The sequence below is a fragment of the Schistocerca americana genome, chromosome 6, assembly GCF_021461395.2.
Source record: "Schistocerca americana isolate TAMUIC-IGC-003095 chromosome 6, iqSchAmer2.1, whole genome shotgun sequence".
In the NCBI taxonomy this organism is placed as follows: domain Eukaryota; kingdom Metazoa; phylum Arthropoda; class Insecta; order Orthoptera; family Acrididae; genus Schistocerca; species Schistocerca americana.
Window position 1 is genome coordinate 400,400,545 of NC_060124.1, and position 24,118 is coordinate 400,424,662.

At 44.9% G+C, this 24,118-nt stretch overlaps 1 protein-coding gene across 1 annotated transcript in view; it reads right to left on the reverse strand.

Moving 5' to 3' along the window:
- LOC124619549 (cadherin-23-like) overlaps positions 1-24,118 on the reverse strand; it is a 490,213-nt gene that overhangs the window by 375,256 nt on the left and 90,839 nt on the right. Inside the window, exon 6 of the mRNA XM_047146019.1 lies at positions 3,139-3,273. Coding sequence (XP_047001975.1) covers positions 3,139-3,273 — 135 coding nt within the window. The remainder of the gene's footprint in view (positions 1-3,138; positions 3,274-24,118) is intronic.

Here is a 24,118-nt window from a genome sequence, read left to right on the forward strand (position 1 = left end):
AGTCACTGAAATAGCATCAAACACGCTCTCAACGCTTGAAGTTTCATTTCCTTTCCTCCTTCCCTTCTGCGTGCTCACTTTTTGTGTCAAGCAGTGTATATGCTTCGTCGGAAATTTCTTTTCTGCGGTTCTCCAACATAAACTGCAGGTATCCGTACACCTGGACACAAGTGATGTGGAAGGAGCTCTTCCTGGGAATATTCCCTCACACTGTTTCTCTATGTATGCCATAACAAACAGAGGATTTAATAATAGCGCACGGGTGAGTCGAACTATTCTACGTTTGGTAAAATTTGCGTACAGTTGGGTAATACTGACCGTTCGTCTTTTATCATACACCTGATTTATGCAAAAGTTCATGTTTGGCATATGCATTCTTACTGGTGTCGCAATTTCTGCAAACAGCAGCAGCAGCACTCGGTCTTCAGGCCACAAGTGGCCCATCGGGACCATCCGACCGCCGTGTCATCCTCTGCTGAGGATGCGGATAGGAGGGGCGTGTGGTCAGTACACCGCTCTCGCCGGCCGCTGTGGCCGAGCGGTTCTAAGCGCTTCAGTCCGGAACCGCGCGACTGCTATGGTCGCAGGTTCGAATCCTGCCTCGGGCATGGATGTGTGTGATGTCCTTAGATTAGTTAGGTTTAAGTAGTTCTAAGTTCTAGGGGACTGATGACCTCAGATGTTAAGTCCCATAGTGCTCAGAGCCATTTGAACCATTTGAACACCGCTCTCCCGGTCGCTATGATGGTTTTCTTTGACTGGAGCCGCTACTATTCGATCGAGTAGCTCCTCAGGTGGCATCACGAGGCTGAGTGCACCCCGAAAAATGGCAACAGCGGATGGCGGCCCGGATGGTCACCCACCCAAGTGCCGGCCACGCCCGACGGCGCTTAACTTCGGCGATCTGACGGGAACCGGTGTGTCCACTGCGGCAAGGCTGTTGCCTAATTTGTGCAAACGCTGCCCGTATATTTATTATCTTTGGTCCCACAGTATTATGGCTCAAAGCCCTCTTTGCCATGTGCAAACCAGATTCAAAGAAATCCTCTGCATTGTTTGCTGTGCAAGCAGTATCATGTAACTCCACTATCAGCTCTTTCCCTCCGACAACTCGTTCGTGAACAATATTCCAATGCGCATTTCTAATCGATTTCAGCACAATTGTGTTAACCGCTTGCAAATGGTTAATCTTACTGTTGCTAGAATCTTTCCATCTCCTGAAAATACGAGACTGAAGACCTCAGATGTTAAGTCCCATAGTGCTTAGAGACATTTTTGAAAATACGAGAGTTGAATGAAAAGTAATGCCTCCACCTTCGTTAATTGGGTTTGGATAGGAATATTTTAATAAATCAAACGCAGAAATAATCCTTAGAATGTGATCTTTAATTACCAATATTCACTTTTCTACATAATCACCAGCCAACTGGATACATTTCAGCCAACGATGAACAAGTTTCCTGAAGCCATCACGGAAGAAGTCAACACTCTGTTTCCGCAGCCACAGTCTCACAGTTCTCTCGGCGTCTTCATCAGAAGCATACTGAAGTCTCCGCGGATCGTCTTTCATTATCGGGAAAAGATGGAAGTCAGACGGTGCTAAATCTGCACTGTATGGAGGACGCCGTACGTTGGTGAGATTTAGTCTCTGGAGTTCTGCTGTGGTGACACGTGAAGTGTGTGGTCTGGCATTATCATACTGCAGGAAAACATTTCCGTTTTCCTTTCGGACCCTTGTTAGCCGTCGTTTCAGATTTCGCAGCGTTGCGATGTATCGCTCTGAATCAACATGGATAACACCATCTGCGTCCCAGAACACTGTGGCCATGATTTTTCTAGCTGAGGGCTGCGTCTTGAACTTCTTTTTCTGGGGCGAGTCTTTGTGTCGATATTCCATAGGCTGACGTTTCGTCTCCGGGTCGCAATGGTGTACCCACGATTTGTCTCCTGTCACAACGAATGGAGAAAGGTGTCACCCTAATTCTCCTAACTGCGAGAGGAGTTCCTAGCAAATTTCAAGTCTGTGCACTTTCATTTCAGGAGTCAGCACCCGGGGTACCCATCGTGCACAGATCTTCCGATAGCCAAGCAAAGCAATAATGTGACCCACACGTTCTTGTGAAATGCCGATTGTGCTTGCAGTTTCTCTCTGAGTGATACGACGATCGTCCTGAATCAGTCTGTCAACATTTTGCTTGTGAGACTCGGTGGTTGTTGTCACAGAACGTCCAACTCTTTGTTTGTCACGCAGGTCAGATGTTCCCACCTCAATATATTTAAACTTACTCGCTCAACGATACACAGAACCCACATCAACACGATCACCATAAACTGCTTTCATCCTCTGATGAATCTCCTTTGGGGTGACACCTTCTCCTGTCAAGAATTCAGTGACTGCACGTTGCTTAAATCGCATTGACCGACCTTTGCGCAGGTTTCCACACTTTACACTGCAACAACACAACCATTCAATGCTAAGGCTTCCCACCAGCTGGAGCTGTAGAGAAGAGGCTACGGTACAAGCCAGTAGCTGACGCATACCAAAGCTTCCGGCTGTTGAAGAGTTACGAAGGTGGGGGCATTACTTTTCAGTCTAAGTGAAATAGCTCTACAGAGGCAAGAACGTACAATGTAAATGTGGTGTGGATTGGGGGAGGGGGAGACATTTTATTTTCTTGGGAGGGATGCGGTTGGAGAAAGCGAACCACAATTTATTAGGAAATTGAACTGTAAGTGGGATTTGTGAATATTTTGCTTCCAGTGTTTCCGGCAGGTAATATTCAACTACGTGCTACTACTTTCTGTTTCCGCATTTTGGTAATTTTTACACTGACGGGTAATATGGGAAAAAATTTCATAATTGAAGGTACAATGATACTGGAAGCTTTTTGAACGCTAAAGCATCTGGTGATTTCAATTGCGACCAGAACTGACGCGAACGGCTAAACAGTTTTGAATTTTCATGAGAACTCCCCGTGGATCAATTTACTACTCTCTTTCAGTATCCAGTGCATTTGATTTTCTTCAAAGCGAAAATGAAACGATATGTCCCTGTATATATATATATATATATATATATATATATATATATATATATATATATATATATGGTTACACTCTTATCTATTGGCTACTTACGTTTGCTCGTATGTTGAGAACATGTACTGCATACTCCTCGTAGTCCAAGCCTTTCACAAGATGCAATACGTAATCCTGTTCAGTTTTCCCATTTTTCGGACTTCCCTCTTGTCTCACTTCGAATGCCGTAGCGGTCTGGAAAATAAATAATTTGCAACGTAAAAGTCAATAATAGAGTGCTACACGATGTTGTCATCACGTCTGTTATCAACATCTCTAGACCTCTACAAGGACAATGCGGTGTGGCCCATTACAGGGGATATTTTGTGACAACTGACCATAAATACAGCAACAGTTTTTGATGTGGCTGAGGAACAGTCATACAATAATTGTTAAATGAACACACCTCCATTTGACTGAGTTGGTCTTTATTTAATTACGACCCAGGTTTAGGCCTTTTATGCCATTTTCAAGTGACTCAGTTTATGTCATTTCCTGAAATATGTTTTGATGACATAAACTCAGTCACTTGACAATGACATAAAAGGCCGAAATCTGGGTCGTACTTGAATAAAGAACAATGCAGTCAAATGGCGGTGTGTTCATTTAAAAATAAATATAGCATTTTCAGAACTGCTGTGTATTTTGGAATTAAAAGCTTATAACACAGTAGTTATGGCTTATTAATTAATTTTATAAAATACTAATATACAATTTGATTTCATCAACTGATGACATTAAAAAATGAAAACCGCTGAAACCATTAAGCTATTCGTCACAATTTAAAACATCGTTATGAATAAGTGCATTTAAAAAAAAAAAGATACAAAAAATTGTGATTCACTGCCATGGAAAAGTCAGTATTTCAGTTTTAAAAATAATATACTGTAACTCTAACAGCGCATGTTTGTTTAGTTGGGCGTTCGTAGAAATAATTCCATGGGGTGGCCAAACTTTAGAAATTCCCATTTATTATATCAATGAGTTGGTCAGTTTCATGACTTAATAACCAAAACTTGTAGATGAGACAAGAAATCCAGAGGGTTTATGGTTATCCACTCAGTATTTGAATAAGAGCACTCACTGTACTCCAGACTCCATGGGTGAGGGGCAAGCGCCACCCTCCCGTCCCAACTCCCCCTCACCATTCCTTGGGACGCCTATACTTGCTTAGCAAATCCAAGAGGACAGAATCAGTGTAACAAACAAGCAAATTATCTTATAGCTACTTCGAACACAACACTTGCCAGATCAGTCAGCCTTAAAATGAAAGTCTGAAACAATCGTATCGACTATTTTGCGCGTACACTTAATGCCAAGGAAGTTACTTGCAATATCTTTAGAAAAAGACGCTCATGGCAGTCGCCTGACGTTGCCATTACGGTACGAGTCACTAAGCTGTCAGACGCTCTGAGTCCTGAGACATATTGTGTGTTCCCGCGGTATCTCCATAACGAAAAAAGTTGCCTAAAAATCACCAAACAGCATCAAGAGCTCATGACCAACAATCGCCTTATGACGGCTTCAGCTCTGGTGGGGACGCTTTCAGTGAAGTGTCTGAATGTGTGATAGTAGGTTTCTTTTCCGGCGAATATGCTGCTTGAAAGTGTCTCGAGCTTGCAGCCGCGTTTATTGATCGTTGTAGAACGTATTATCGACGGCACACAAAGAGGGCACACGTCTGAGACAACAGTGAGTACCAGCTTGCGAAACACTTGACGTAGTTTTGAGTCCGATGGTTGGAAAATGTGAACGCCACATCAAGAACTCGGCTCAGTTTGTGAAAAGTCTACGGAACTCAGACTGACAACCTCAGACCTCATAGTCAGGTCCGACATAGTGTCACTTTTTACCACAGTTCCACTCAAGGAGTCGCTGGAACTTACTGAAAAGAAATTTGGACCCTCAATCACCAAACTTTTCAGTTTTTCCCTCACGTTCACATACTTTTTTTTGACGGACATTACTATGAACAGACTGATGGTTTGTCTGTTGGTATCCTCCGTCAACTGTGGTGGCCAATATGTACACGAAAACTTTGAGGATAAGTCCATAGAGTCAGCACCATTAAAACAGACAGAGATGTAGAAGATACATTAGTCATTTGACCTTGCAACACCTGAAATCTATTCACAACCAAATTCAGTTTAGCATGGAGGTGAATCAAACCTGTCAGTTGCCATTCTTGGATGTTCAGGTGCGGAAAAAGCCGCACAAAACAAAGGGACACCGCATCTAACGGACGAAAATGCACACGGAACAGTACCTTCACGCCTATAGCTGTCTGTCATCAGCCGTTAGAAAGGGAAGGACTGCTAAACACACTGGTCCACAGATCTGGTGTAACTCACGAAGAAACCCTATAACTGGAGCTGCACCACCTCAGGGACGTGTTCCAGAAAAACGGGTGCAGCGATCACCAAATTCTACGTGCCTTCAAGCAAAAGACCAACCGATGAAGACCAACCGAAAAAGATAGCCTTTTTTCCATACGCGGACAACGTACCTGATGAGAACTTCATCAACAAGACAGCGGAATTCATCTTAGTCAAGCGTGAGCTCCAGCACTGAAAATTCTCCAGACGAAGCGGAAACGGAAGACCGAGCACGACGAAAGTGGAGCGCAGACTGAGGACCGCCATTCGACTCCCGAGCGTGTGCTACCCCCACCACCGTGGCCGGTGCATCGCGCAGTCCATATACGAGGTCAGTACAGGGGGGTAACGACCGGCATATAAATCGCACCCACTGGTCCAGACTGTCAGTCAGCAGGAGTAACCCGATGATGATGTCACCTTAAGCCGTCGAAAATTCGTTCTACAATCATCAATCAATCCGGCTGTATGCCTGAGAGACTTCCAGGCAGGAATCTGAATGTTTGTGGAAGAATGGCAGCCCATTCTTCTTCAAGAGCCAAAACCAAAAAAGGATGTCGACGGTGGGTTCTGGAGCGAAGTCGACATTCTAACCCATCCCAGAGGTGTTCCATTTGGTTCAGGTCGGGATTCCGGACAGGCTAATCTACACTCATGCTCATAAATTAAGGATAATGCTGATACATGGCTAAATAACGGTCTGGGCCGGTTTGCGGGTTTAAATCTCCTCGGGGTATGGTCATGCGGTGCATTTGACCTGCGGTCGTCGCACAGTGACGCTGGCAGCAGTCCACATACACAGAGGTTTATTGGTGCATGTCAGAGTACAGTGCAGCGAGTAAGTGTGCAGACGTTTTCAGTCGTGCTAATGGTGACTCTGTATTGAAAATGGCTCAAATAACACATATTGATGACGTTATGAGGGGTAGAATACTAGGGCGACTTGAGGCTGGTCAAACACAGCAGGTCGTAGCACGGGCTCTCCATGTGCCACAAGGTGTGATCTCACGATTATGGCAACGATTCCAGGAGACAGGAAACGTGTCCAGGTGCTACAGTACGGGACGTCCACAGTGTACAACACCACAAGAAGACCGATATCTCACGATCAGTGCCCGCAGACGGCCATTGAGTACTGCAGGTAGCCTTGCTCGGGACCTTACCGCAGTCACTGGAATAGTTGTCTCCAGACACACAATCTAGACGACTGAACAGATATGATTTATTCGCCCGGAGGTCTGCTAGGTGCATTCCACTGATCCCTGTTCACATCAGAGCCCGTAAAGCCTGGTGTCAAGAACACAGATCATGGTCATTGGAACAGTGGTCCCAGGTTATGTTCACGGACGAGTCCAGGTATAGTCTGAACAGTGATTCTCGCCTGGTTCTCATCTGGCGTGAACCAGGAACCAGATACCAACCCCTTAATGCCCCGAAAGGGACTTGTATGGGGTTCTTGGTTTGATGGTGTGAGGCGGGATTATGATTGGTGCACATACACCCCGGCATGTCTTTGACAGAGGAACTGTAACAGGTCAGGTGTATCGGGACGTCATTTTGCACCAGTATGTCCACCTTTTTAGGGGTGCAGTGGGTCCCCACCTTCCTCCTGATCGATGATAACGCACAGCCCCACAGAGCTGCCATTGTGGAGGAGTACCTTGAAACAGAAGATACCAGGCGAATGGAGTGTGGGCTGCCTGTTCTCCAGACCTAAACCCATCGAGCACATCTGGGATGCTCTCGGTCGACGTAGCACTGCACGTCTTCAAACCCCTAGGAAACTTCAGGAGCTCCGACAGGCACTGGTGAAAAATGGGGGGCTATACCCCAGTAGCTGCTCGACCACCTGACCCAGAGTATGCCAACCCGTTGTGCAGCCTGTGTATGTGTGCGTGATGATAATAACCCATATTGATGTCGGGATACATTCGCAGGAAACAGTGGAGTTTTGTAGCACACGTGTTTCGGGGCGGTTTTCTCAACTTATCAGCAATACCGTAGACTGTGTCGTGTGTGTTCCCTATGTGTCTAAGCTATTAGCGCCAGTTTTGTGTAGTACCAAGTTGTGTGGCACCGCATTCTGCAGTTATCCTTAATTTATGAGCATGAGTGTATTTCAGGTGTGTTATTGTCTACAGACCATTGCGACACAGATTTATGTTATATGATAGAGTGAACTGTCATGCTGGCACGACCAGTCATCGCCTCCAAACTGTTCTTCTACTGTACTAGTGTACAACGTTGTAAAATAGGTTCATATCCTTGCGCATTTAGCGTTTTCTTGTGCACATTAAGGCAACCACCCCTAACCACGAAAAACCAATCTATATCGTAAAACCACCTCCTCGGTACTGCACTCTTCGCACTAGCACTACACCTGATGGCAGGTAACATTCCCCAGGCATTTCCTAACGTCAAACTATTCCATAGGCCTGCATCACTCCAAATCACTCGATTCAGTTACTTATTGCGCAGTTGGCCGTCTCAAGCGTCACTTGGCATTAACGACAGAACCGTGTGGCTTACGTAGAGTTGCCTAAACATTGTACCACATTCTTTTAACTCTCTACGCGCAGTCACTGTGCTACTTAGATTTCCTGGTGGCACTTTGCAACTCACTAGCGATTTCTTCCGCTGATTTCGTGCGATTTTATACAACCACTCTCCAACGGTCGACGCTCCCTATCCGTCAGTACATGAGGTTCGGCTTGTTTTGGTTTAGCTGTTGTTACCCTGTCGCGTTTCCGTTGCATAATCACATCACCAACGGGCGATTTGGGCAGCTTTAAAAGGGCCGAAATGTCCCTCGCGGATTTACTGCTCAGATGAGATCAAGCGACTAGTCCACGATCGAAGACGGTGAGCTCTCCTGAGCGACCTATTGTACCGTTTTGCTTCTCTACTGACAACTCGTCAGCCCCGCCACATTTTATAGCGGCGGGTCCGCCTCTAGTAACGTCTAGTGGTGAATTACGCTTGACAGGGGGGTGTCCGGATAGATTTGATCACGCAAAGTACGAGTACGTTCTGATTTGGATTAAGGACAGGTTCTCATTCAAAGTGGTAGAAAATTCGATGTTTCTTTAATTGCATTTTTTGAGCATTATATGTATCTAGAATGTTGGGACGAAAAGGTTTTTTAATCCGTGCGTTACAAACGTTTCTACAGCCCATTGTTCGAAGCAGTGTCACGGCCGTCGTGAGGCGCTCTCAGTGACGGGCGGCTGGATCAGGTAGAAAACTTTCCGTGGCGTGACGCGCGTCCACAAAATTATACTGCAGTATGCATGTAAACAAATCCGCGGAAAAATCTGACGAACAACGGTTTTTCTCGCCACGAAGAAAGAGGGAATTGCTCTCCGGGAACAATTCGAGCTAGAGGACGGGTTGAATACGGTCCTGGAGCTATAGACTAAACCTAAGTAACGAAAACGCTTTTTCTGGCGACATTTTGGTCAAAATCGTTCGAAACATAATTTTTGGTTCGCCATATTAGATTAGCCATTCTGAATTTTGAAAACTTAACTTCAGATTTGTGTTCAGCGACATAAAAAATATACAATAACATGTAATTTTTATGCAAATTGAACTAGTAGTACATCCAAAGTTTTCCCTGAACTATAAACAGCTTTTTTCTCGAGAAACGGTTTTTCAAAACTGCGTGCAGCATGAAATAAAAGCGGTTCAATCTGTTAGCTTCTAGCTGTGACCCCCGAAAAGTAAACACATTTCTTGGGAACTTATACCTGTAATATATGAAATTTGTTAAAGATTAGTTTATTGTGATTATGTATAAGTATCGACTGAAATTATCCATTTTTGATTTTAGATAACTCCTGAGGGACTACACTGCCACGCAGTCCGAGCACTTCAAACCCGCATGACCTTGTTCAGACCATAATCACGGGCGCTATAGTGTTTTTTTTCTATTTTGTACTGAAAAATCAAAAATAAAGACTAAAGTATGACGAGTCATAATCCCCAAACAATTCCTTTGCATGTCTTTTTAATGCCTCAAAAAAAAAGCCTTCCCCTTTTTTTTTGCTCATTTGAATGAGAATCTTGTATTAAACGTGGCATGGAAAAAAATTGACGTTTCGTGAAGTCGAACTCATTTTTCACCAGTCTTAACGCAGTTCTAACTTAATGCTACGCGTTTGACCAAGCGGTGCAGGTAGTTTGGCGTGTGGGTGAGGGGTTTGAGAGGTTAATGCTGCCTTCATCCATATCAGTTGTCTACTGAACAGCCGAATAGCCCCATACAAAATCATTACGTCTACCTGTGCCACCCAATACAAGAGCCCTTCCATCCGAAGCTCGTCGTCTAGTGGTTAGCGTTGGTGCCTCTGGATACGGGAGTTCGACTCCCGGCCTGGTCGGGGGTTTTCTCAGCCAGGGAACTGGATGTTTGTGTTCTGCTCACATCTTTGAGGAATTGGCGAAACTGAAATGTGCAAAGCTTGGGAATTTGTATGGGCGCTGATAACTGTGGTGTCACCGCCAGACACCACACTTGCTAGGTGGTAGCCTTTAAATCGGCCGCGGTCCGTTAGTATATGGCGGACCCGCGTGTCGCCACTGTCAGTGATAGCAGACCGAGCGCCACCACACGGCAGGTCTAGAGAGACGTACTAGCACTCGCCCCAGTTGTACAGCCGACGTTCATAGCAATGGTTCACTGACAAATACGCTCTCATTTGCCGAGACGATAGGTAGCATAGCCTTCAGCTAAGTCATTGGCTACGACCTAGCAAGGCGCCATATCTTTGATAATTAATATTGTGAAGCATGTATCATCAAGAGCGAGGTTCTACAAATGTGGATTAAAGTTAAGTATTACAGCAACTGCGTCCATTTTCTAAGTTCTCATTTCCTTTTAACTGTTCCAGACCTCACGCCAATCTGCGTGAGCTTAACGCGTGCCTTTCGGCTTCCTCTCGTTGTGACTTGGCTGTCTTGCTAAGTCACAACAATAACCACGCCGTTGAGAGTCCAACAAACCAAAAATCATTAAGAGGGCCCCCACCACACAACTGAAGCAAACACAATTTTCATTTAAGATTTTTGTGTTGCGGGTCATCAAAATACAGTTCTTTCTGAAATATTAGAAAAATACAGTAATATTCGTTTTATTGAAGAAGTGGTTATTAACTTGCTTGAAAACGTTAATAGATGCTTTGAGGTCCTATGAAAGCTCTGTACGGAGTCACTCGACGAGATGGGTAATGGGAATATCTGAATCGGTAGCGACCAGTTGACTGATTTCTGGTCACAGTCAACTGTACGCGTGGGACTCAAGCGAAAACCATAAACATTTTTAAAAAAATATTTTACTGAAGTGGGAGCATACCATTTTTCGGGATAGTCTCCCTATCGTTCAGCACAGTTCTTCAGCGTGCGCGCATTGTTTTGGTCGTGTGCGCACTCACTTGAGACCACTTGCTGCACTTCTTCATCAGAACGAGATTCGTTTCCTCCTGTCGCCTCTCTGAGTTGTCCCGATCTGTGGTAATCACTCGGTATGAGGTCTGGTGAGTAGGGAGGATGCGACAGAGCATCGAAGTGCACAGGTCATTGATTATTGCATGCGTTGCAGTATGAGGCCGAGTAGTGTCATGTTGCAAAATGACAGTTACACTCACAATCCTCGTCACTTTGATCTTACCGAAGGCGGAAACTGATTTTTTTAACATACTGGAATATAACTCTGTGATGTTGGTGTTTGCCCTATTTGTGCAGTGTTCCAAGATGACGCTTCATTAATCCAAACAGAGAATCAGCAAAACCTTCCCTGCAGATTTCTGCGTCCAGAACTTCTTGGATTTTGGTGACGAGGGATGGCGCCGTTGCTCGCTTGCTCTCCTTGTTTAGGGTTTCTGGTAGTGTAAACAGGTTTCGTCTCGAAGAAGTCATCACCTTTTTCTTCAAAGAGCTACAAAAGCTCTTAACAGACGCCTGAGCGTCGCTCTTTTAGCTCTGGAGTGAGCTGCCGTGGCACTCATTTTGCAGGCACTTTGAGAAGCTTAAGCACGTCATGAATGATGTGATGTGCTGAGTCATGACTAATGTTCAGATTTGCGGCTATTTCATACACCGTTACATGGCGATTTTCCATCACAATAGCTTCAATTGCTGCAATAGACTGGTGTCACAGTGCGGTGTGCCGACGTGAGCGCTGAGTGTTTGTCACAGACATCCCGCCATTTCCTAACTTTCTGCTCCGCTCATTCGCTTGCTGCAGTGATACACATGCATCAAAATCCTGAACCTCTTTCGTTTATGGATTTCAAAGTGTTTCGTACTTGCACTGCTCAGAAAAACGTATTGCAAAACACAGTTCTTACTTGGTTCGTATCTCAAGCGAGGCAGCCATTTTGATCTGACGTTGTGGCCGCTTTTCGCTCGTCTGTAGTATGCTGCCGCCTGTAGAGCATTCCTAACATCATTGGTAATAGTACTGCCAACCTACTGAGCAATGGCACGAAATATCAGTTTTTAATCACACTTTTAAAGTTTTCATTTGACTCCCACACACAACATTGTATGTAGTGAGAAAGCGTTATGGAAGAAGCGGCACGCATTGTTAACGACTGATGAAGTAGTGTGCGTGAGTGAGTATCTCATTTATTGACGTTTGGGGCCATTAAACATATTCTTGTCTGCTAGTTGAAGTAGGCAGAGATCGGAAAAAGCAGACTGTTGAAATATATTCGATTTCTATCGGTGTAGCTTCTCCCATTAGTACCTCACTGAGAGGCTTCTTAGTTGCACTTATAGTAAATGGACTGTCGTTAAATTTAAACATGACTCAGTACATTCACTACATTACCTCTCAAAGAACGGCAGAATATAAAACTAAAACCTACCCAAATAAGGAATAGAAGAAGTAGATACTGTTGTTTTTCGGATTTCAGGCACGTTGTCTACAAGCTGAGTCAGGCACATTGTCTACAAGCTGAGTCGGAAACTCGACACCATGGACTTAATAAAGTGGACTACTGTAGCTGTATGGTCATCGGCTGATAAACAACAGACACAATGCGTAAACTCGAGTCCACTGATCCTAATGTTTCTCCCATAATTTTCAGTTTTGTTTCTCTGCAGCATTCTACTCTCCTCATCTTTCCCTTCCTCTTTCTCCCCCTCCCTCTCTTTGCCTTTTCCACTTCGTATTATGGCCTTACCCAGTCCCCAACTATCACTCCCTACATGTCTTCCCAACATCCGTTTCAACACCTTCTCCATCGATATTATCCGTCAGGTCTATATTTACAACCGCAACCTCCTACGCTGTTAAACACCAAAGTCCCCCCCCCCCCCCTCTCCAAAAATGTATACAGTGGCGTGCTAAAAACTAATGCTTCCGAATTTTTAATCTGGAAACTCATAAAAAGACTGTTAAATGAAATAAATTTTATAAACTTTATACATCTTTATTTCTAAATATTTATTTCTCGACACAGTTACTGTGGCGGCGAACACGTTTCTCCGAACGAGAGACCTGTTTGGCGATACCGTCACTGTGTCACTGTAGAATGTTTAATTCAACATCACAACATCACATCACCTCACGTTGCACCGCTACATCACTATAAAAGTGACGCCCTCGATGGGGTTCCTTAAGTTCTGGAAACAGATGAAAATCAGGTACGCCCAAGGCGTCGGACTGTTGCAGAGCCGCGCGGGAATTGCCGAGCGGTCTAGGGCGCTGTAGGCATGAACTGTGCAGCTGGTCCCGGCAGAGTTTCGAGTCCTCCCTCGGGCATGGGTGTGTGTGTTTGTCCTTAGGATAGTATGTAAGCTTAGGGACTGATGACCTTAGCAATTAAGTCCCTTAAGATTCCACAAACTTTTGAAAAGCCGGCAGGTGTGGCCGAGCGGTTCTAGGTGCTTCAGTCTGGAACCGCGAGACCGCTACGGTCGCAGGTTCGAATCCTGCCTAAGGCGTGGATATGTGTGATGTCCTTAGGTTAGTTAGGTTTAAGTAGTTCTAAGTTCCAGGGGACTGATGACCTCAGATGTTGAGTCCCATAGTGCTCAGAGCCATTTGTACCATTTGAACTGTTGCAGATGCCGCAGTGCTCGTATGTGGGCTGACATTGTCATGCTGAGGGAAATGGTGCTCCATGTATTCTCGGTTTGCTGCGATTAGAAACTCGATTGCATCATGCTGTTCCTTTCGTATCGACATAGTTAAGTTACACACCGCCATGTTACTGCGAGTTGCACTATGGTCTGGAGGGTGTTGAGGGGGGTACGTCTGTTGTAAGGTTAGGTTAGCATCCCTGTTAGTCGTATTTGGTGAATATTCAAACATGGTATGCACGAGTCTTTTGTAAACAGTCTGCTCTGGAGAGTCCATCTTTAACAGTTGTTGAAGCATGCTGCTTTACAAACCTGGAATTAGTTTCTTTGTCAATGTATACCTTCCATTTTTTCGAAGCCAGCACCGTCTAATCTCAAAATGTGTTTTCATTTTAATCCCACTTACCCACAATGCCATGCAGATTTTGAATGTCTATTTTGTCTTTTTTCCTTCGCCTGTCAGGCTTTTTATTTCCTTTATAAATATTAAACGATGAAAATCACACTGTATATTTGTAATAATATTTATATTATATACTGATGGGGAAAAAAGTCACAGTACCAAGATGGAGTTGTGTGACATAAACGAAAGTTGGTTTGCGTGTTTCTATGTCTGCAAGATGATATCTATTCATATTTCGCGCCAGTCGCATAAGAGTTGGGGCTAGTAGCGGCTCCAAGAGGACGTAAATCAGATTTGCTTTACGTATAAAGCTGCACCGGTCGTGAGCGTTAGTTACCTTTGATACTGGACGTGGTGAGTTGAAGTTAGTCAACAATGCATTTAAGGTGGCAAAGACGCCATTACTAACACGTTACCGAGTTTGAACGAGGTCGTGTAATGGAGCTACCAGAAGCTGGATGTTCCGTCTGCTATATTGCAGAGGGACTTGGCAGGAATGTAGCCACTGTACATGATCGCTGGTAGCCGTGGTCACATCCAGACGGCCTCGTGTCGCTACCTAGAGGGAAGACCTTCGTGTTCGTCCTACGACTCTGGCGCATCGCACTGCATCTGTAGCAGCAATCTGAGCAGCAATTGGCACCACAGTGACACAACAAACTGTTACTAATCTGTTAGTTCAAGGACAGCTTCGAGCCAGAAGCCTTGCAAAGTACATTCCACTGAGCCAAACTCACCACCGTTGGCGACTTCATAGTGTCGTGGTGTCATGCGAGAGCTCATTGGAGGGCAGGGTGAAGGTCTGTTGTGTTTTCCTATGAGACCTGGTTCTGCCTGTGTGCCAGTGATGGCCGTGTGTTAGTTACAAGGTCAGTCGAGAATCTGCAACCAGCTTGTCTGCGTGCTAGATACACTGAACCTACATGAGGAGTCACGTTCTGGGGTGGGGTTTCATGTGGCAGCAGGAGCACTCTCGTGGTTATACTAGACACCCTGACTGTAAATTTGTACGTCAGTGATTCGACCTGATGGGGTGCCATTGATGAACAGCATTCCAGCGGGTGTTTTCCAACAGGATAACACTAGCCCACATACCGCTGTTGTAGTCCAACATGCTCTGCAGAGTGTTGACATGTTACCTTGGCCTGCTCGATCACCAGATTTGACTCCAATCAAGCACGTATGAGACATCAACGCACGACAACTCCAGCGTCATCCATAAACAGAATTAAACCCTGTGTTAGCCGACTGCGTGCAGCAGGCATGATACTCCATCCCACAAACTGACAACCTGCACCTGTACAACACAAGCATGTACGACTGTATGCTTGCATTCAAAATTCTGGCTGTAAAGCCGGTTTTTAGTGTACAGGCATTTCACATTTGCAATGACTTATCTCGCGCTTACGTTAATCTCTGATCTTGCAATGATAATGAAATATGTTGCCTAGACAAACGTATTCCCGAAAATTCATCACTCTATATTAATACACTTGTTGTAGCTGGGATTCGCAGACATAAAAATTTTTTTGAAGGACATCATCTTTACGCCAGTGGCTGTTGTAATGGCGCTCCACACATAGTAAAACAATATCTGTAATCCGTTTACGCGCCAAAACCGTTATTAGTAGCATGCAAACAGTAGTCTGCAGCTGTGGTCTAATGCATGTGTGACTAGTCATGGGTTAGTGAACATGTGCATTTACATATTATGTTGTTTTACATGTCTGAATACTTGTGCTTGCACTGTGTAACAACGATACGAATGTATTTAACAGGACTGACAACGACATACAAATGTGTCAGCTTCCATTACGTTGACATGGCTTAAAACCATAATATGGAAGTAACATGGCTACATAGTTAATATGTTTTGAATAATCGGCATAACGTCGAGATACATTATGAATCTGTAAAATAATTTTTTAAATACGAGGGCAGTTCAATAAGTAATGCAACACATTTTTTTTCTGAAACAGGGGTTGTTTTATTCAGCATTGAAATACACCAGGTTATTCCCCAAGCTTTTAGCTACACAACACTATTTTTCAACGAAATCTCCATTCAATGCTACGGCCTTACGCCACCTTGAAATGAGGGCCTGTTTGCCTGCACGGGACCATTCCACTGGTCGATGTCGGAGCCAACGTCGTACTGCATCAATAACTTCTTCATCATCCGCGTAGTGCCTCCCACGGATTGCATCCTTCATTGGGCCAAACATATGGAAATCCGACGGTGCGAGATCGGGGCTGTAGGGTGCATGAGGAAGAACAGTCCACTGAAGTTTTGTGAGCTCCTCTCGGGTGCGAAGACTTGTGTGAGGTCTTGCGTTGTCATGAAGAAGGAGAAGTTCGTTCAGATTTTTGTGCCTACGAACACGCTGAAGTCGTTTCTTCAACTTCTGAAGAGTAGCACAATACACTTCAGAGTTGATCGTTTGACCATGGGGAAGGTCATCGAACAGAATAACCCCTTCAGCGTCCGAGAAGACTGTAACCATGACTTTACCTGCTGAGGGTATGGCTTTAAACTTTTTCTTGGTAGGGGAGTGGGTGTGGCGCCACTCCATTGATTGCCATTTTGTTTCAGGTTCGAAGTGATGAACCCATGTTTCATCGCCTGTAACAATCTTTGACAAGAAATTGTCACCCTCAGCCACATGACGAGCAAGAAATTCCGCACAGATGGTTCTCCTTTGCTCTTTATGGTGTTCGGTTAGACAACGAGGGACCCAGCGGGAACAAACCTTTGAATATCCCAACTGGTGAACAATTGTGACAGCACTACCAACAGAGATGTCAAGTTGAGCACTGAGTTTTTGATGGTGACCCGTCGATCATCTCGAACGAGTGTGTTCGCACGCTCCGCCATCGCAGGAGTCACAGCTGTGCACGGCCGGCCCGCACGCAGGAGATCAGACAGTCTTGCATGACCTTGCGGCGATGATGACACACGCTTTGCCCAACGACTCACCGTGCTTTTGACCACTGCCAGATCACCGTAGACATTCTGCAAGCGCCTATGAATATCTGAGATGCCCTGGTTTTCCGCCAAAAGAAACTCGATCACTGCCCGTTGTTTGCAACGCACATCCGTTACAGACGCCATTTTGACAGCTCCGTACAGCGCTGCCACCTGTCGGAAGTCAATGAAACTATACGAGACGAAGCGGGAATGTCTGAAAATATTCCACAAGAACTTTCCGGTTTTTTCAACCAAAATTGGCCGAGAAAAAAATGTGTTGCATTACTTATTGAACTGCCCTCGTATTTTTAATTATTTTGTATTTTTCAGCAGCACTTAATGGCGTAAGGCCGAAATTGCAATAGTGCAATAAAAACATGTAACAGTCACTGGCATAAAGATGATGTATCCAGAAAAGCCCGTATAGGACCTGCAACGTGCGGTCGTGCATTATCCTGCTGAAATGTAGGGTTTTGCAGGGATCAAATGAAGGGTAGAGACACGGATCGTAACACATCTGAAATGTAAGGTTCACTGTTCAAAGTGCCGCCAATGCGAACAAGAGGTGACCGAGACGTGTAACCAATGGCACCCCATACCATCACGCCGGTTGATACGCCAGTATGGCGATGACGAATACACGCTTCCAATGTGCGTTCACCGCGATGTCGCCAAACAAGGATGCGACCATCATGATGCTGTAAACAGAACCTGTATTCATCCGGAAAAATGACGTTTTGCCATTCGTGCACCCAGGTTCGTCGTTGAGTACACCATCGCAGGCGCTCCTGTCTGTGATGCAGCGTGCCGGCCGGAGTGGCCGTGCGGTTCTAGGCGCTACAGTCTGGAGCCGAGCGATCGCTACGGTCGTAGGTTCGAATCCTGCCTCGGGCATGGATGTGTGTGATGTCCTTAGGTTAGTTAGGTTTAATTAGTTCTAAGTTATAGGCGACTGATGACCTCAGAAGTTAAGTCGCATACTGCTCAGAGCCATTTTTGTGAAGCAGCGTCAAGGGTAACCGCAGCCATGGTCTCCGAGCTGATAGTCCATGCAGCTGCAAACGTTGTCGAACTATTCGTGCAGTCATGCAAATGTCCCCATGTGTTGACTCAGGGATCGAAACGTGGCTGCACGATCCGTTACAGCCATGCGGATAAGATGCCTGCCATCTCGACTGTTAGTGATACGAAGCCATTGGGATCCAGCACGGCGTTCCGTATTACCCTCCTGAACCCACCGATTCCATATTCTGCCAACAGTCATTGGATCTCGACCAACGCGAGCAGCAATGTCGCTATACGATAAACCGCAATCGCGATAGGCTACAATCCGACCTTTACCAACGTCGGAAACGTGATGGTATGCATTTCTCCTCCTCACACGAGGCATCACAACAACGTATCACCAGGCAATTCCGGTTGACTGCTGTTTGTGTATGCGAAATCGGTTTGAAATTTTCCTCATGTCAGCACGTTGTAGGTGTCGCTACCGGCGCCAACCTTGTGTGAATGCTCTGAAAAGCTAATCACTTGAATATCCCATCATCTTCTTCCTGTCGGTTAAATTTCGCGTCTGTAGCAGGTCATCTTCGTGGTGTAGCAATTTTAATAGACAGTAGTGTAAGTCCTTCTGCATCTGCTTAGTGTGTTCAAATCTTGGTCTTCCTCTACGGTTTTTACCCTTTGCTGCCCTGCAATACTGAATGGGTGATGCCTTGATGCCTCAGAACATGTCCGACCACCCTATCCCTTCTTCTAGTCGTGCCACAAATTTCTCTTCTGCCCAATTCAGTTCAGTACCTCCTCATTAGTTATGTGATCTACCCACCTAATTTTCAGCATTGTTCTATAGCACCACATTTCGAAAGTTTCTATACTCTTCTTGTCCAAACTATTTATCGTCCATGTTTCATTTCCATGCATGTCTACACTCCATACAAATACTTTCAGGAGAGACTTCCTGACACTTAAATCTATACTCGATGTTAACAATTTTCTCTTCTTCAGAAACGCTTTCCTTGCCATTGCCAGTCCACATTTTATATTTTCTCTACTTCGACCATCATCAGTTATTTTGCTCCCCAAATAGCAAAATTCATCTACTACTTCGTCTCATTTCCTAATTTAATTCCCTCATCAACATCAGATTTAATTCGACTACATTCCATTTTCCTCGTTTTGCTTTTGTTGATGTTCATCTTATATCCTCGTTTCAAGACAATTTCGATTCCGTTCAATTGCTTTTCCAGGTCCTCTTCTGTCTCTGACAGAATTACAATGTCATAAGCATACCTCGATGTTTTTATTTCTTCTCCATGGATTTTAATTCCTACTCCAAATTTTTCTTTTGCTTCCTTTACTGCATGCTCAATATACAGGTTGAATAACATCGGGGACTGGCTACAACCCTGTCTCACTCCCTTCCCAACCACTGCTTCCCCTTCGTGCCCCTCGACTCTTATAACTGCCATCTGGTTTCTGTACAAATTGTAAATAGCCTTTCGCTTCCTGTGTAGTGGCGTGGCAAGACAGCCAAGCCACTCGGAGGTAGCCGAAAGGCACGCGTTAAGCTCACGTAGATTGGTGTGAGGTCTGGAACAAGGTAAAGTAATTATCCTATAAAGAAAAGAACGTAGTTCTTGGAATACTTAACTTTAATCCACAATTGGAGAACATCGCTCTTGTTTAGACATTATTACACTGAATATCAACTGGTAATGGCGCCTTGCTAGGTCGTAGCAAATGACGTAGCTGAAGGCTAAGCTAACTATCGTCTCGGCAAATGAGAGCGTATTGGTCAGTGTAGCTTCGCTAGCAAAGTCGGCTGTACAACTGGGGCGAGTGTTAGTAAGTCTCTCTAGACCTGCCGTGTGGTGGCGTTCGGTCTGCAATCACTGACAGTGGCGACACGCGGATCCGACGTATACTAACGGACCGCGGCCGATTTAAAGGCTACCACCTAGCAAGTGTGGTGTCTGGCGATGCCACCACATCCTGTATTTTACCCCTGCCACCTTTAGAATTTGAAAGAGAGTATTCCAGTCATCATTGTCAAAAGCTTTCTCTAAGTCTACAAATGCTAGAAACTTATGTTTGCCTTTCCTTAATCTAGCTTATAAGATAAGTCGTAAGATCAGTATTGCCTCACATGTTCAACATTTCTACGGTATCCAAACTGATCTTCCACGAGGTCGGCTTCTACCAGTTTTTCCATTCGTCTGTGAAGAATTCGCGTTAGTATTTAGCAGCTGTGACTTATTAAACTGATAGTTCGGTAATTTTCACATCTGTCAACACCTGCTTTCATTGGGATTGGAATTACTTTATTCTTCTTGAAGTATGAGGGTATTTCGCCTGTCTCATTCATCCTACGCACCAGATAGTAGAGTTTTGTGAGGGCTGGCTCTCCCAAGGCTATCAGTAGTTCTAATGGAATGTTGTATATTCCCGGGGCTTTGTTTCGACTTAGGTCTTTTAGTGCTGTGTCAAACTCTTCACGCCGTATCATATATCTCATTTCATCTCTATCTACGTCTTCTTCCATTTCTATAATACTGCCCTAAAGTACATCGCTCTTGTATAGATACTCTGTATACCCCTTCCACCTTTCTTCTTTCACTTCTTTGCTTAGAACTGGGTTTCCATCTGATCTCTTGATATTCATACAATTGGTTCTCTGTTCTCCAAAGGTCTCTTTAATTTTCCTTTAAGCAGAATCTATCTTACTCCTAGTGATATACGCCTCTACATCCTTACACTTGTCTTCTAGCCACCCCTGCTTAGCCATTTTGTACTTCCTGTCGATCTCATTTTCGAGACGTTTCTATTCCTTTGTGCCTGCTTCTTTTACTTTTTTCATCAATTAAATTCAATATTTCTTCTGGGATTTCTACTAGCCCTTATCTTTTTACCTGTTTGATCCTCTACTTCCTTCACTATTTCATCTCTCAAAGCTACCCATTCTTTTTCTGCTGTATTTCCTTCTCCCGTTCTTGTCAATTCTTCCCCAATGTTGCCGGCCGCGGTGACCGAGCGGTTCTAGGCGCTACAGTCTGGAACCGCGCGACCGCTACGGTCGCAGGTTCGAACCCTGCCTCGGGCATGGGTGCGTGTGATGTCCTTAGGTTAGTTAGGTTAAATAGTTCTAAGTTCTAGGGGACTGATGACCTCAGAAGTTAAGTCCCATAGTGCTCAGAGCCATTTTGAGTCTTCCCCAATGTCCTTCCTGAAACTCTCTACAACCTCAGGTTCAGTCAGTTTATTCAAGTCCCATCTCCTCAAATTCCCACCTTTTGGCAATTTGTTCAGTTTTAATCTAAAGTATAATCAATAGACTGGTCAGAGTCCACATCTGTCCCTGGAAATGTCATACAATTGAAAGCCTGGTTCCCAAATCTCTGGCTTACCATTATATAATCTATCTGAAGCCTTCCTGTGTCTCCAGGCCTCTTCAATGTATACAGCCTTCTTTCATGATTCTTGAACCAAGTGTTAGCTATGATTAAGTTATGCTCTGTGCAATATTCTACCAGAGGGCTTCCTCTTTCGTTCCTTACCCCCAATCCATATTCACCTACTACTTTTTCTTCTTTTCCTTTTCCTACTGTCGAATTCCAATCACCCATGGCTATTAAATTTTCGTCTCCCTTCACTATGTGAATAATTTCTTTTACTTCATCATACACTTCATCAATCTCCTCGTCATCTGCGGAGCTAGTTGGCATATAAACGTGTACTACTGTGGTAGGCGTGGGCTTCGTGTCTATCTTGGCCACAATAATGTGTTCACTGTGCTGTTTGTAGTAGCTTACCCGCCCTCCTATTTTTTTTATGCATTATTAATCCTACTCCTGCGTTACCCCTATTTGATTTTGTATTTATAACCCTGTATTCAACTGACCAAAAATCTTGTTCCCCCTGCCACCGAACTTCACTAATTCCCACTATATCTAACTTTAACCTATCCATTTCCCTTTTTAAATTTTCTAACCTACCTGCCCGATTAAGGGACCAGACATTCCATGCTCCGATCCGCAGAAGGCCAGTTTTCTTTCTCCTGAAAGCGGCGTCCTCCTGAGTAATCCCCGCCGGAGATCCGAATGGGGGACTATTTTACCTCCGGAATATTTTACCCAAGAGGACGCCATCATAATTTAACCGTACACTTCCAGCCGTTCGCAGTACCAGCACACCAAGGCCGTTTTGGTTAGTGTTACAAGGCCAGATCAGTCAATCATCCAGACTGTTGCCCCTGCAACTACTGAAAAGGCTGCTTCCCCTCTTCAGGAACCACACGTTTGTCTGGCCTCTCATTAGATACCCTTCAGTTGTGGTTGCACCTACGGTACGGCTACCTCTATCGCTGAGGCACGCAAGTTTCCTCACCAATGGCAACGTCCATGGTTCATGGGGGGGATTTATTCACTATTAATATTAATTATGCAATAAAATTAATATTTATTCACTATTAATATTAATTTTATTGCACACTTAAGATACTGAGCTTTGAAGACCTAAGCCTAGTTTTAGACTTTATTTTCGCAATGAAATAATGTTTTCCATTAGCAATGACACCAGTAAGTTACCAACACGTAAGCTTAGGCCGCTTCAGTATACTTGTTCTTCGTTGAATCTGCAGCACTCTGTGCATTATTGCGAGAACCTACAAGAAGCATACACTCTTTTGTCATTATAAGGGGAGGGGAGTACAACTGTGTGCCAGAACGGCTCACGACATGGAGGTTGAGAGCACAGCTCTCGTAGTGTTGTAGTTAGTATGGGAAGTCAGGTTAAAGGAATACACTACTGCCCATTGAAACTGCTACACCACGAAGATGACGTACTACAGACGCGAAATTTAACCGACAGGAAGAAGATGCAAATGATTAGCTTTTCAGAGCATTCACACAAGGTTGGCGCCGGTGACGACACCTACAACGTGCTGACATAAGGAAAGTTTCCAACCGATTTCTCATACACAAACAGCAGTTGACCGGCGTTGCCTGGTGAAACGTTGTTGTGATGCCTCGTGTAAGGGGGAGAAATGCGTACCATCACGTTTCCGACTTTGATAAAGGTCGAGCTGCTGCCTATCGCGATTGCGGTTTATCGTATCGCGATATTGGTTCTCGTGTTGGTCGAGATCCAATTGCTGTTAGCAGAATATGGAATCGGTGGGTTTAGCAGGGTAATACGGAACGCCGTGCTGGATCCCAACGGTCTCGTATCACTAGCAGTTGAGATGACAGGCATCTTATCTGCATGGTTGTAACGGATCGTGCAGCCGCGTCTCGATCCCTGAGTCAACACGTGGGGACATTTGAAAGACAGCAACCGTCTGCACGAACAGTTCGACGACGTTTGCAGCAGCATGGACTGTCAGGTCGGAGACCATGGCTGCGGTTACCCTTGACGCTGCATCACAGACAGGAGCGCCTGCGATGGTGTACTCAACGGCGAACCTGGGTGCACGAATGGCAAAACGTCATTTTTTCGGATGAATCCAGGTTCTGTTTACAGCATCATGATGGTCGCATCCGTGTTTGGCGACATCGTGGTGAACGCACATTGGAAGCGTGTATTCGTCATCGCCATACTGGCGTATCAACCGGCGTTATGGTATGGGGTGCCATTGGTTACACGTCTCGGTCACCTCTTGTTCGAATTGACGGCACTTTGAACAATTGACGTTACATTTCAGATGTGTTACGACCCGTGTCTCTACCCTTAATTCGATCCCTGCGAAACCCTACATTTCAGCAGGATAATGCACGACCGCATATTGTAGGTCCTGTAGGGCCTTTCTGGATACAGAAAATGTTCGACTGCTGCCCTGGCCAGCACACTCTCCAGATCTCTCACCAACTGAAAATGTCTGGTCAATGGTGGCCGAGCAACTGGCTCGTCACAATACACCAGTCACTACTCTTGATGAATTGTGGGAAAGTGTTGAAGCTGCATGGGGAGCTGTACCTGTACACGCCATCCAAGCTCTGTTTGAGTCAATGCCCAGGCTTATCAAGGCCGTTATTACGGCCAGAGGTGGTTGTTCTGGGTACTGATTTCTGAGGATCTATGCACCCGAATTGCGCGAAAATGTAATCACTTGTCTGTTCTAGTATAACATATTTGTCCAATGAATACCCGCTTATCATCTGCATTTCTTCTTGGTGTATTAATTTTAATGGGCAGTAGTGTATTTACCAAA